The 14,931-nt window shown below is 43.1% G+C and overlaps 1 protein-coding gene across 1 annotated transcript; it reads left to right on the forward strand.

Moving 5' to 3' along the window:
• Positions 1–40: 40 nt before the first annotated feature.
• Positions 41–14,252, forward strand: MYLPF (myosin light chain, phosphorylatable, fast skeletal muscle). The gene is made up of 7 exons (XM_029606794.1): positions 41–193; positions 2,886–2,981; positions 6,669–6,744; positions 7,881–7,985; positions 8,117–8,195; positions 11,451–11,499; positions 13,711–14,252. Exons 1-7 carry the CDS (start codon positions 191–193, stop codon positions 13,813–13,815), a joined length of 513 nt encoding a protein of 170 aa, XP_029462654.1. The 5' UTR covers positions 41–190; the 3' UTR covers positions 13,816–14,252.
• The last annotated feature ends 679 nt before the right edge of the window (positions 14,253–14,931 follow it).

Below are 14,931 nucleotides of genomic sequence, written 5' to 3' on the forward strand. Positions count from 1 at the left end.
ATCCTGGCCTCTCCCATTCTGTTCTCCCTCCTCGGCTTCTCAGACCCAAACTTGAAGATGCGGCTAAAGTTAGGCCCTTTATGTAAATGAACCCCCAGGGTATATAAACCCCCCAGGGACTGGCAGGGTCCCATGCCACTCAGCGTCCCTCAGAGTCCAAGGAAAGAGTTCATATAAACCAGCTGAGGAAATGGTAAGTGCGTTGGGGGGCAGAGGTTGGCGACAGAGGGGGGGGAAAAAGAGACGTTGTGTGTAGACAGGTGCTCTTTTGGAGAATCCATTACTCAGCATGGAACTCAATGGATGTGGCATTCCCTGTGCTAAAAACACCACCAAAGTTCATTTCCTGGGAAGAATCTTCACTACATTAAAGCCGAGGAAACATTTTTACCAGTCCCTGTTGGTCTGCGAGCATCTTATTTAATGTTTTTGGATGGCACAGGAGGAGAAAGGGACTTCTGCTTGTGTTCTCTCTGTCAGCACAGTTAAAGGCATCCCTCCCCACCTCATGACTTGCCATGAGCAGAGATTTTACTGGCATTGGAGACTGTGGCCACTGCACAAAAGATGTGTTGCTGTTTTGAGAGTTGGAAAACTGTTAAGAAGATGGTAAAATGAGAGACAGAAAGACAGAGAGAGGCATAGAGAGAGAGAGAGAGAAAAGCAAAGAGAGCAAGACATACAAGCTGTGATGCAAATAAAGTTTCTTCAGTCTTGAGACAAAAAAAAAAGAAGAAAGTAAAAATGAAACAAAAAAGGAAAGAAATGAGAGAATTAGGAGATAAGATAGAAAAGGAAGGAGAAAAACAATGAAGAAGATGGGCAGAGAGAGAGAGACAACGACGAATGCATAAAGGAAAAGAAACAGAAAAGAAAAAGGGAGAAAACTGAAAAGAATAGAGAAGAGATAGAGAGAATGTGCACTATAGAAAAGATAAATAGTAGCAGTAGTAGAAAAGTGAGTAAAAGAAAAAGAAGTTACCGGAGGAGTGAGACAAGGTGAGAGGAGATGAAATGTTAAGATAAGGAAACTTGAACTGATAAAACCTAAAGCTGTTATATCCTTAACTATTTGAGGGTGTTAGACACTGCCCCTTCTTCTCTGCCCCTCTCAGCAGAAGGAAATCAATATTACTTTTATAGATGGTCTTTTTAAGTGATAGCCTCCCAGGACTTATTTCAAAAGACAAGATAGCCCAGTCAGTAAATGTGGTGGCATAGATGGTAGCTCAGATGCTGCTGCTATTGGGAATATTTTTTTGCTGCCTTGTTCTGCAATGTATAATCTGTATTTGTAAAATGCATATATGTTTACTGGAAAAGGGACAGCAGAAGGGGGTACTATTGATAGTCATAACTGGAGTGGGGGCCTGCCTCTTAACCTATAGACCAGGGGTTGGCATCTCCGATCCTCGAGTGCAGCAAGCAGGTCTGGTTTTCAGGATATCCATAATGAATATGCATGAAATATATTTGCATGCACTCCTCCACTGTGTGTACATGTATCTCATGCAGAGTCTTTGTGGATGTCCTGAAAACCAGAACTGTTTGCAGCACTAGGGAACCAGCGTTGCCTAACCCTGCTTTAGACTCTTTATTTGTACAGATCAGGGGTGGACAATTGCGGTCCTCAAGGGCCAACAACAAGTCGGGTGTTCGGAATATCCCTAACGAATATGCATGAGACACATTTGTGTACAACCTGAGGCATATTCGTTAGGGATATTCTGAAAACCTGACTGGTATAGGTACAATTCTGACATTTAAGAGGATGATATTATCAGTACAAGGAAATGAAGATATATTCTCAAAATGAGGCAGAATTGAGATCTAGAAGAAGGCGACATTAAATGTACAATAGCATTTCCTGGTAGAAACCCCTAAATATCTCAGACTTTTTTTCTTCTATTTTTGCTCCCTGGATTCCTTCGTCCTTGCACAAGAGCCGTACGACACTTGAGTAGTCCACTTTCTTTCTACATGGGACAGTAGGTCTCTGTTATTTGTCCACAAAATGTTACCTCTTTTTCCTTCGTAAAGGTTCCCTAATTCACCAATCTACAACCTTGCTCTTAAAACAGATTTCAAATGGTGGGAGGCACGGGTGGATCATATAGGGGTGCATGTTGGAGTCGTAGAAGTATCTATATGTGTAGAAGAAATGTGGAGAGATTTGCCAAGTTGTATGTCAGCAAGTTAGAGCAGAGGAGTCACCCTGCTCTGCCCTACTCTTCTCCCTGTCACAAGGAGCAGGTAATCCTGGATCCCATTTCAGAGTGCTTCATGTTAAGGAACTCCCAGAATACTATGAAACAGGAAAGTAAAAAAACAAGGACTGACTCCCCTGGGCTGGCATCAGGTAGCCACCCACTGACTTGCTGAGCTGCCAAAAAAGGAGAGAAGAGGTGAGATTTGGACTGTGATTCAGAAGTCCTGGCATATGAGTTTAAGATTGTCCCCTGTATGTGACTTTGGATCAAGTTACTTTCGGCTTGATTTGCTAAGGTTTTTTCCCCCCATAGACACAGAATGGAAGAAACCCATTAGTAAATTAGTACCTCTGATCTCCAGCTGTCCCACCGACTCTTTGTGTGAACGTGAGACAAGTCGCTTTATTTTCCCTGGTTCAGCTGCAGGTTCTCAGTACATGACTTTCCTGTGCCTTACTTTTCCTAACTATAACTTGGAATTAATAACAATAACATCGTTCCATCTCCTGTCTCGAAACTCTCATGCATTCTGTGCCAAAAGCACACTGGCAGACCCCCCTAGGGGGCAGCAGGCATTGCAAAGCACATTAAGGTACTACTATCCAAACTGTTGTCATCCTCGTTATTTTTAATTTTAAAAAAACCAAACCCTTTTTTTTGCAATGATTCCCACAGGCACCAACAAAGAGGGCCAAGAGGAAGGCAGCAGAAGGCGGCTCTTCCAATGTCTTCTCCATGTTCGACCAAACCCAGATTCAGGAGTTTAAAGAGGCAAGTAACTTACGGGCAGCCCTGATTGGAAGAAGACGGGGGAGGGAAAATAGGCAAAGGCAGAGAACATCTATATGGCACATGGGGCTTTTTTTAGCCTATCAGATAGCTGAATTGATCAAACAAGAAGGGCTTCAGTAATGGGACTCTTCCATCACAATTACTACTATATAGGCTGATGTAATAAGGTGCGCTTAGCTGGGTGTACATATTAGTGTGTGGTTGTGCCCACGTTTGTTTTGTGTACAGCTTTACTCCTAATTTAACAAGGAGATTTTAGTGCACAAAAAAAATGTGTGCACAAATAAGGGCTTCTCCATGCAAATACCAGGTTAATCCAGGCATTAGATTTTACTCCGCAAGAGAGGTCCATAGGGTTAACTCATGCTTTCTTAACCCTGGAGATTTAACTTGTTCAGAGGTAAAGTTTTGGGGGCTAGTGTAAATCTATGGTGCTGAACGTGCAAGTTTGTGGTGCGGGGGTCATGCACCTGGGGTTTATGTGCACAAAATACGATTTGCGCACAAAGCATGTTCTCAGCGCATAAAGCGCCATTTATGCATAAAAAAATAATCATGTTTTATGCGCAGAGCACATGCTTTTTTATAAATCATGCTTTATGTGTGGTAAGCACATCTTTGTGCATACATTTTTAGTTAAAGTGTTTCTTTAAACGCTTGATGCATTAGCATACCATTAGCTTACTACACTGAGAGTTAATTCTTCTTTTTAGCTAGTGAGTAAACAAAACATGCACTGACATTCAGCGCACATTTTTCACGCACGTCTTCTTACATCAGGACCATAGAGAGGAAAACTGTTCCTTTTCAATTACGGTAAATACTTGACATGAATCACCCAATTCTTCAAAGGAATAAATAGCAAGCTGAAAAAGGATGTATGTGTTTTCAAAAGTTCATGTAATCATCATCTCTGGATAATTCCTGTGTTGGGTCCAATAAAAGATATCATGGCAAGAAGCAGCATTCACTATGTATGAAACATTTGTCTTTTAAAATTATGTTGATGAAATTCTTTGGCCGATTTCAATCTAAGAGCAACCACATTTGGGAAAACTCTCGCAAACATCATACACACTTAACTTGTATCTCCTTGGGTCATGCAGTGTTTGTACTGCCTGCTGCTTATCATTTCTATAGTGCAACTGGACCTCTGCGGCACTGAACAAATAATACGCATGAGAGACAGTTCCTGCTCCAGAGTTTACAATCCGGTTCCAGAGATATAGACAGACAAGAGGCTTCAGGAAATGTACAGTTTTTATTATAGAAAACATGGTTAAAATCGTCAGAGCTATGAGCAGGGAGAGCCATGTTGTAAGATTTAAAAGCAGCCTCAAAAAGTGGGTGTTTAGAAGGGATTTAATATGGCCAGAGAGGAGGCATGATGATGCTTTAATCAATCTCAATTAATTTTAGAGATTCGGAAGGCTCTCCTCAAAGTTTCCCAGAGCCAGATGAGAACACTTTGTTTATGAATCTTTCTTAAGGTTCTGAAGGTGAATAACAGTGCAATTAAGATTATTTTCAAAGCCTTTCCCTGAAACTGCCTGGAACTGCATTATATCCAGTGCCCCTAAGACTTCCATAATTGAATACTGACCTTTCCCCTGACATCAGTCGTTTACTCATGCCCTATAACTTGGTTCTTGGAGCACGTACGTGCATGGTGAAGGAACAAGGCATACGAGGTTGCATCTTGCTCAGGAATTATACGAGAGGTTATGAGGGGGTGAGGTAGCAAGCCTTGATAAAAGGGACCCTTAATGGAGGTAGATAGGATGAAGACAGGGGGGTGGGGACAAGCCAAGATAGGATGGGGGGGGGGGGAGGGAGTGGGGACAAGCCAAGATAGTGCATCCCCCAGAACTGTTGAATGTACGAAGGCGTTAACAGTTGCTCCTCGTCTTGAAATGCCTATCTCCTCTCTCCCCCACCATCCCAATTTGAAGTATAGTTAGTTGCTAAAACTGAAATCAAGCCCTTTCCACCCTGCTTCCCTTACAGATATTAACCTGCCCATCCAGCATATCCCTTCCACAACTGACAAAAGTCTCTGTCTTTCCCCCCCATCCAAGAAGGGAAATGGAGTATAAATCCTCCTTTCCAAATATCACCATGTATGCCTGCTCTGTACTTCTGAAACATTATTATTAATAATAATAATAATAATAATAATAATAATGGTAGTTTATGTTTATATTCCACCTTACTGAAAAACACCCGGATCACAAGGGAGAAATGAGTACTGCAACTCAGTTCAGTCAGGAGCACCGGTGCAGTCATGTCCCCACCTTCCTCTTCCTCTACAACCAAGAGCCCTTTAAGTAGTTTTCATATGTTTTAAGAAAATGCCTGGACCTATATGAGGTGAGGAAATGAAAAAAAAAAAAAAGGAGCCCTGAGAGAGAATTTTCAAGCACCATCTTCCTTGCTTTCCCTTGGGTTTAATTTAGGCCTCCTCAAGCACGCCAGTCTGTCTCTTGGGGGGATGTTTTGGGGAGCTCGGAGAGTGGGGAAGACATGTCAAAATGAATTCCCAGCATTCTTTCCGTCAGTGGGATACATGAGGGCTGGAGGAGGAGGGTTAGGAAGGGGATCTGGTGACAGGCGAGGTAGGGAAGGCAGGGGGGGGGGAGGGGGACTGATAGAAAACTAAACAGCTGTAGGGGATTGGGTTACCTCCCTCCACCTCCCTCCCGCCCTATGGGAAGTTCCTTGTCTGTAGCTCAAGGAGTTGCAGCCTTCTTAAGTATGAAATGACTTCATGAGACATTTCTACCGAGGTAATTTGAGAAGGAGTCCTTGGCTCATTCAGGTTAACTTCCATCAACTTCTCCCCCCCCCCCCCCCCCCCCCCCCCCCTCTGCTATTTTTGGATAATTCTATGTCTGAGGGCCCGCTCAATGCAACAAGGATTTTTATTTTCCTCTAAATCCCCGATCTGAGGAACCAGAACCTATGTAGTATGGAAATCTTGTGTACAGCAACACTTTGGCTAAGTCTCATATGCTGGTCCAAAATAAAGTATTATTACCTGCAAAGAATTCAGAGGCTGATAATTTACCGCCATTTGTCTGGCTAAGTTCAGACTCTGCTAGTCAAATAGTGGAATTTGAAAATCCCGCCATGCTGACCCACCCCAAAATAGATGGGGTTTTTTTTATCGGGCTATAAGGTAACCTGGTTACTTGGGGGGTGGGATGGAGCTGGTTATCTAGCTAAATTAGCCACATAAACACTGATTTTTAGTGTTATCTGGCATAGGCATATTAGGACTGCTAGTCCTAAAGTTAGCTGGATAAGCTTATATGGCTAATTTTGACATAGCCAGGTATATTCAGTGGCATGGGCATGCTGTTAGAATATCCCTGCAGAGTTTTCCAAATACGTTTATCCAGCTAACTTTGCTAGTTGGCCAGCGTCTGAATATGGACCGCTGGGTTTTTTTTCGGGACAGATATGGCTATTAGTATTCTGGGGGGTTTTTTTCTCCCCTTACTATTAATTCCCTGAAATTACCTCCTACAATATCTTCTCCCCCTCTTCTTCCCATCATAGTACATTCCAGGAAGTCCATTCTCTTGTTTTTGTAGTTGATCCCCCTACCAACCTCTGCCATGGTACATTCCCATGAAGTTGTTCTCTCTCTCTCTTCTCTCCAAGGCTTTCACTGTAATAGACCAGAACAGAGATGGCATCATTGACAAGGAAGATTTGAGGGACACCTTTGCTGCCATGGGTAAGAGAAACATACTACTCTAATCTTGTGGTGGGGAAAACCATTCATAGCTAGGGGGGGGGGGGTAGAGGAACATACCACTCTGTGCTTGTAGTAGGGGAAGCCTTTTACAGCCATGGATAAGGTCAGGAAAAAACTCTCCCTGTAATGGGAATGAGGATAGGTATGGGTAAGAGGGACTTAGCTTCAGTAGATCTTTAACATGCTCAGTGATGGATGTTTCCTTCTGCTGCCCCAAGGCACTATCTGTCCTCCCATCTCCAGTTTTCTGGGGCCCTTGCGACATTATCCCTTTCCTCTGATTCCTCCCCAACCAATCTCAAAACTCCATCTCCAGTGTCAGTGTTGCTTTTATCACAAGGAAGCAAGCAGGAACTGAGTAATTACTTTATTCCTGCTTACTTAAGCTGCTTGTGGTAATAGCGGTGCCAGCACTGGAGCCAGAGCTCTGAGTTGGTGGTGGTGGTAGGGGGGGGGGGTGTGTGAAGGCTTGCAGCCCCCCACATTACAGAGGGGTAGCAGTTGGATGGGATTGGAGGTCTGCATAGAAGGGCAGCAGTGAGTGCGGAAGGAACATTTGCTGCTCCCAGAATTGTGCCACCCTAGGCACAGGCCCAGTGTGCCAGTGCTTAAACCCAGGTCTGAACATGCTGGGATGTCAATAAGCATTGCTGCTGCTGCCGCCTTGTCTCTGGTCGGTGCCTCAGGATGTTTTGACCACGCCTTAATGCAGTTAGTTTTTAATCTGGTCCTTAAGACCCACCCAACCAGTCTGGTTTAAAGATAATATCCAAAATGAATATGCGTATTTGCTTTCACTCCACTGTATGCAAATCTATCTCAGGCATATTCTTTGTGGATATCCTAAAAACTAGGCTGGCTGGACAGATTTTGAAGATTGGGTTGAGAACAACTGCTTTAATGGATTCAGACACATGGTCATGTGACACTGCGTAACTAATCACAGCGGTTTATCCTTCTTAGCCATTGTAGAATGCACAATCAGGCAACATTTTGGGAAAATGGATAAATTTTTAGCAAAATGGATTGATTTTTAGCAAAATAAGAGAAGAAAGTTTCCCTCTCGCCCAGAATCAGGCACATCGAAGTCTCACCCCTCTCTCCTTTCTCCGTAGGCCGTCTTAATGTGAAGAACGAGGAACTAGACGAGATGATCAAAGAGGCCAGTGGCCCCATCAACTTCACTGTCTTCCTCACCATGTTTGGTGAGAAGTTGAAGGGTGAGTGTCTCCATCTCTCTCTCTCACCCCGCCCCTGCACCACTTCCTGTTCATATAATATCACAGGGCGTCCCAGCCGGCTTGTGATCACGTGGTAACGTCCGACGCCATGCTTCACTTTCTCCATACAGGTGCTGACCCTGAGGACGTTATCACAGGAGCTTTCAAAATCCTGGACCCTGAGGGCAAGGGAACAATAAAGAAGCAGTTGTAAGTAGCAGCTTTCTCTGTCTGTTTACCTCCGTCTCTGTCGTGCCGCTAAAGATTTATGAATCTGAGAGAGACAGTCTCTACCTGTGTTGCCAAAGTAGCGCATAAAGTGGTAAAAAAGGCAAACATTAAACAGTACAATATAGAAATAAAACAATTACAAGCTGCCTGTGATGTTCGGTATTATCGCTGGTCTCTGTTTCTGGCCTGGTCACAGGAAATATATGCTTCTGCTATCAGTGCTGCTTCTCCTAGAATTATTCCCGCTCATTCTTTTGTGGGTCTCTTATTTTTTTTCTGCCAGATTTGGAAAAAGTGCATTTGTTATTCCATCGCATATAGTGGCTATCAAAAATCTACAACCCTTGAACATTTTTCACATTTTGTTGTGTTAGTGCATCACATGTGCATGCATTTAAACGAGGAGGGTTTTTTTTCCCCACTTATCAACATATCATATACCACACCTTTCAGGGCCAAAAATATTTTATTTGGATACAAAGCATACAGATATCCAACAACTGGATAAGTCTTCATGAGTCAATATTGTTTGGAAGTACCTTTGACAGCAATTAACGCTGAGTCTGTTGGGATACACCCCTAGATTTGGCAGTTTTAAACCATTCTTCTTTACAAAATTGTTCAAGCTCTGGCAGGTTCCTTGGGGAGCACTGATGGAGAGCAATCTTCAAGTCATACCAAGATTTTCAATTGGATTGAGATAAAGACTCTGACTGGACCATTCCAGGGCATTTAACATTTTGTTCTTAGCCATGCTAGTATAAATTTGGCTCTTTTCTTCCAGTTGTTGTCATGCTGATGTGGCGCACCCTTGGTCCAGACTATGAATTACCCCTATACTTGGTGTGGGGAGTACCACATGAGAAATTATATTTACTAATATAATTTATCTTTGGCTTTGTAGTCTGAGCGGGGTCTGAGACAGGATACCACAATTATGTGCCCTTCCCAAACAATCTCTCATTTGTGGCACCATAGATCAGATAAAATCATCACACCAAGAATAAAATAGTAATTAACCTTTTTACTAATATTATGAAAATAGACAGCAAATCCAACCAGAACATTAAATGGGAAAAATACAGTCATGAAATATAATAAACTTGCAGTTTTCTTATTTTAAATCAAGCAATGCAACCAACATACTCATATGGATATTTAAAAAAATAAGGAACACTAATAGAGAAAGGTGGGGGGGAAAAGCAGTGAAGTACCCAACTTTCAAAAATTCTCTACTCCTGAGTACTCAAAAAGGGGAGAGGGATCAGATCCACCCCAATGTCACCAGTCTGTAAAGGGTGCACCCTGTCCCAAACACAAAATTTGGTGGAAAAAAATAATCAAGAAAATGATGGAGTCCCTCTTGATGGTGGAGCTGTTTAGATAACAACCCAAATAGATGAGCACTGCAGTGTGAGAAAGGTCTCTCTCTCCTGGGGAGCTTCCCCAAATGGTTTACTTGGTACTGAACAGAAAGTGGGCCTGGTTTCAGTCTCTTACAGAAAGACCATGGTCCACCAGTTTTTCTTTCCCAGTATCTGCCAGCTAGGGTTTATGCTTGACTTCGGCTGAAAGGCTGAAGCAGTTAAGATGAGATACTGAATTTGTGACAAAAGGCAAGAAAATAACCCTTCTCCCTCCTATGCTAAGATACTGCCTGTGTAAAGTTTAGATTACTTAATTCAGTCTCTTAGGAGGATGATCCAGCCATATGCTTCTGGGCCTGGATATCTCTAGAAAGGAAGTTTCTCAGTCTCTCAGCTCCTGACTCCTCTGTCCCTTGTTGGGATTTTACATATAGCTCGGTTATGAAGCAAGAACAGCTGTCTGTCTATTTTCTCAGAGTGCAGAATTTTGTCTCTCCCTCTCGATGATTAACTCTTCAGAGAATAAATGATTGCACTCCTCTCTTCCTGGCTCCTGGCTCTAACTCCTGGATGTCCCCACCTTGCACTCACAGACAGAAACAGCTAAACTGTGCCTTTTCTACCTTAAATGGTCTCCCAGCATTCCTTTGGCTTCCTCCCCTGCTGGTTATGTAGTGCTGTTCTCTGGGCAGGCTAAACAGTACAGTCCTTTCCCCAACTTGTTAACACCGAGAGTGCTGGATGTTGGCTCTTGCAGAACATTTGTCATTCACAGGAGAGCACCCAGAGGTTTTTGATGTATTTTTACCTTGGCTGCAGCAGCTTGCAGTCTCTGCAGGGTTGAAAACTCCTTTTTGACAGGTCCAAAACACATCACTCAGATCCAGACGTAGCTGGGTTCACATTGTAAGGCTTGACCACATGATATGCTTATGGGGGCAGGAACCTGGTTTATAGTAGTTTGCTACACTGAATGGTGAAGTTCAGTTTAGTTGCAAAGAGAAACAGGTTTTCATCAAGGACATTTCTATACTTTTCTCCATTCACTGCCCCTTTTATCCTGACAAGTGCTCCAAGCCCTGTTGATGAGAAACATCCCCCATAACATGATGCTGCCACCACCATGTTTCACAATAGGATGATGTACTGTGTTGGGTTTGCAAAAAAAATATAACACTTTGCAATCAGGTCATTTCATCAGACCACAAAACATTCTGCCACATAGCTGTAGGATCCCCTGAGTGTTCCTTTTCATACTCCAAACGGGATTCAAGATGGCCTTCCTTAAGCAATGGCTTCCTCCTTACTATCCTATCACATAGGTCAGTTTGGAAGGCCAGAAATATTTGCTCTGCAGACTGGATGTGGCCCGCAGGCTGTAGTTTGGGACTTTCTGTAGCTACTGTATACATAAAAGGTATTAAGGCGTTTGTTTTTCACCAAAGCCATTCTATGCACATGAGGACCACATATAGTGCACAGCTGGAGTGAGCCAGTGCCACGCTGGCTGTCACTCCTGGAGGGGGAGAATCACTTTGATATAGCTCCTTCCCCTGAGAAGTGCCACATGCTATGGGGTAAGGCACGGGGAAAGGAAAGCAGCTCAGATAGATGTGCCGGCCTGCCGGGGAGCGGAATAGAATTGTGGGGTGAGAATTATGGCAACAAGGTCCTGGGGAGGGAGGGGGGAGGCAAGGCATGTGAGGTCATTCTCTCCTGTCATTTGTGAAGAGCTCTGTACTAGTATCTTTGTAGTTTGCGCAATGCAGGAAGCAATGCAATTCTGCTTCTAATCCTTCTGTGTTTCTCCCTCTTGCTGTCTCCTCCTTGGTCTCTTACTGGCTATGACTACCTCTCTTTCACACAGCCTTGAGGAGTTGTTGACTACCCAGTGTGACAGATTCACGCCCGAGGAGGTAAGACCTTTGTGCTCTCCAACCCACACCACCCTATAAAACTGCTTCAGTCAGAGCCCCTTCCCTGTCCTCAAACCCCAGCACCGGCTGTCTATTCCAAGCACCACTCCTTTCCATAGTCACCTAGCCAGCTGTTTCAATGCCTTCCCCAACCACAACAACCACAATGACTAAGGTAAATTAAAAAAAAAACAAACCCCAACAAACAAACCTTTAAAATCCAAGATTCATGTCTTATTAGCAACCTTTCCATTCCACTCTAAGAAGCCATGAAGTTAGAACCTGCCATATAGTTCCCCCCCCCATCCCTTCATTTTTGGAGGAAAGATAAGACACTGATGATACCATGAGCAGAGCCTTCACTCTGTGAAGTCAAAACACTGTGGAAGTCATTTTTCCATTAGCTGCAAATTATTGGGCTGTCAATGACCTCATACACCAAAACGATTAAGCCTTCTGTATGGAATGGCATGTGTTCCCTTCTTTGGGCCTGTGGAAGTGTTGTTGAAAAACCTATTGTTATTTTAATCCACTTCTGCAAAGGCCTGTGAGATCTCAGAAGCTCATATACTAGAATATCTATCTTTGTTGGGCCTTTAAAAACTATTCCATTTTTCTTACTTTAATCCCTATAGGTTCTGTCTATTTTAACAAAATCTCAGTATGGAAGCTAAGTGCATGCCATGATACATCACATGGCCCAGAAAAGCTACCTCTTCATTGGATAGTCGAATGAGGTGGAGGCCACTTCCCACTGTCTGGTTTATAGAAGCACTTTGGTTAATTTTTGCCAGTTTATAAATATAGCTGATCAACTCCCCAACCCCACTTTTCCACAAAAGGATCCCATTTCAGGAGGGAGGCTAGATTTTAAGAACTTATACCCGCAGTACATGGTGGTACTTGTAGTCGCTGTTTCTTCCTTGTGACATCAGCTCCACAGGTCCAATGCATTAGGAGGGAGTGTCAGAAAACAAACAGAACTTGCCTAAAATACCCCTCTATGGTCATTTGTCAGCTCTTCTCCTGAAGCAGTCTAAGTACCTGGAGTGCTGATTTCGAATGGGAGAAGCAACAAGGATTACAAATAACACAATACGCTGGGATATATATGTTCCAAAAACCAAGACTAGCCCAAAAGCCAGGAACCAGGTCCCTTAGACAGCAATGATATGGCAAAGCATAAGAATTGCCATATTGGGTCAGACCAAGGGTCCATCAAGCCCAGTATCCTGTTTCCAATGGTGGTCAATCAAGATCAAAAGTACCTGGGAAGAAGCCAAACAGTAAATAGATCCCATGCTGCTATTTTGCAGTGATAAGTAATGGCTATTTCCTAAGTCTTCTTAGTTAATAACAGTTTATGGACTTCTCCTCCAGGAACTTGTCGAAATCTTTTTTTAAACCAAGCTACACTAATTACCTTAACCACATCCTTTGTTAATGAATCCCAGAGTTTAATTGTGCATTGAGTGAAAACGAATTTTCTCCTATTTGTTTTGAATCTGCTACTTACTAACTTCATAGAGTGTCCTTTAGTCTTTGTATTTTTAGAAAGAGTAAATAAACAATTTACCCATTCTATTCCACTCATGATTTCATAGACCTCTATTATATTCCATCCATCTTTTCTCCAAACTGAATATCCCTAGCCTTTCATTAGAGGGGAGCTGTTCCATCTCCTTTATCATTTTAGTTGCCCTTCTCTGTACCTTTCCCAATGAACCTATATATTTTTTGAGATGCGGTGACCAGAACTACGACGGTATTCCAGGTGTGGCCTTACTATGGAGCGATACAGAGGCATTATGACATTCTCTGTTTATTTTCCATTCCTTTCCTAATAATTTCTAACATTCTGCTTGCTTTTTTTGACCGCCCTCACACACTGAGCCTAGAAATTTGAAGTAATTTCCACTATTGTCCACTGTGATGCCCAGAACCTTTTTTTTGGATGGTAATTCCTAATATGGAACCTAACACTGTGTAATTATAGTATGCGTTACTTTTCCCCTGAGCATGACTTTCCACTTATCCATAATAAATTTCATCTGCCATTTGAATTCCCAGTCTTCCAGTCTTGCAAGATCCTCCTGCAATTTTTCATAATCTGCTTGTGATTTAATAACTTGAAATACTTTTGTGTCATCTCAGTTCTTCCCTAAAGCTAGTTTGAACCTATTTCCTCTTCTCTCTCTCTCTCTTCGCCAGATCAAGAACATGTGGACTGCATTCCCCCCAGATGTAGGTGGCAATGTGGACTACAAGAACATCTGCTATGTCATAACACATGGAGAGGAGAAGGACCAAGAGTAGCGGGTCCCTGTACACCCCAGACACCACCCAGTGACTTCCCCATTCCTCTCAGCCTGTCACCTTCCCTCCGTCTCCCACTCGACTTCCAAAATATCCCTGGAACTGATAGTGTGGCGGCTGATGGAATTGCCTCTTTCCCCACACATTTCTCTTCCCCCCTGTACAATATCTTTCTTATGTTTTATAAACATGCCACCAAAGAAATCCCAATAAAGGTCCTTTTTATTTATTGAGGTCCGAGGGTGAGGTAGGGGACTTGTTTACTAGTCCACAAGGTGACATCTCCTCCCCCTGCTTGTCTGTCTCCCTCCCCATTCTTAACATCTTAAGGAACTAAAGGAAAAGCATCCTTCCGGGAGTGGCTCTGTGGATGCCTCCAGGAGCTTGGCTGATGCATTACACCAGTGAAAATAAAGAAACAGTCAAGTCTTTTTGCACCTCTCTTCCTGATTTCCTTCTGTGTGTGTTGAAGGTCTGGACTGGAAGGCTGGGGAACAGTGGTGGGTAAGGGGCCGGGCAGTGGACGAAATGGGAGGAGGGGTTCAGAGAGAGGAAAGGGGAAGAAACATTTGAGGGGGATACAAAGCATTCTTTGTCTCTTTTCCTTTCTCTGTTCTCCTCTACCCTTTCTTTCCATTTTTTCTGTCTCTTCTGTCTCTTGCTCTGAATTTTAGTTTCTTGCTCCTTTTCTCTTCCGTTCTTTCTCTCTCCCTTTTCTCCTTCATTGACTTGACTCCTGTTTTCGTCTCTTGCTCCCTAGTTCTTTCCCTTCATCTTATCTTCCTGTACTTTTTCCTTCCCTTTCTTGCCTCGTCGCTCCTCTCTTGATTTTTTTTCTCTTTTCCCTTTCTTCCATCTTTTTGCTGTTTTTCTCTCCCTTCTCTCCCTTCCCTCTTTTGCTCTATTCCTTTATGACTCTTGTTTTTTTTGTTTTTATTTTATTTGTACTGTCATTTGCCTTTTGCTTTTCACTCTCTTGTTTACTTAAGTTTGTCCCTATCTTTTTCTCTTGAACTCTACTGCTTTTCCCTGCAGCTTTTTTTCCCCTCTCTGTGGATCCTTACAGCTCTCTGCATCCACCATAGAGAGAACCAGTATCAGAGACCCTCCTCCCTC

Source organism: Rhinatrema bivittatum, chromosome 6, assembly GCF_901001135.1.
Source record: "Rhinatrema bivittatum chromosome 6, aRhiBiv1.1, whole genome shotgun sequence".
Taxonomy (NCBI): domain Eukaryota; kingdom Metazoa; phylum Chordata; class Amphibia; order Gymnophiona; family Rhinatrematidae; genus Rhinatrema; species Rhinatrema bivittatum.

What these genes read in the sequence shown, in the direction of transcription:
- MYLPF (XM_029606794.1), top strand. An exon ending in GGACACCTTTGCTGCCATGG is followed by an intron (nt 6,745 to 7,880) that starts GTAAGAGAAACA and finishes CTTTCTCCGTAG; the next exon opens with GCCGTCTTAATGTGAAGAAC. An exon ending in GGAACAATAAAGAAGCAGTT is followed by an intron (nt 8,196 to 11,450) that starts GTAAGTAGCAGC and finishes TCTTTCACACAG; the next exon opens with CCTTGAGGAGTTGTTGACTA.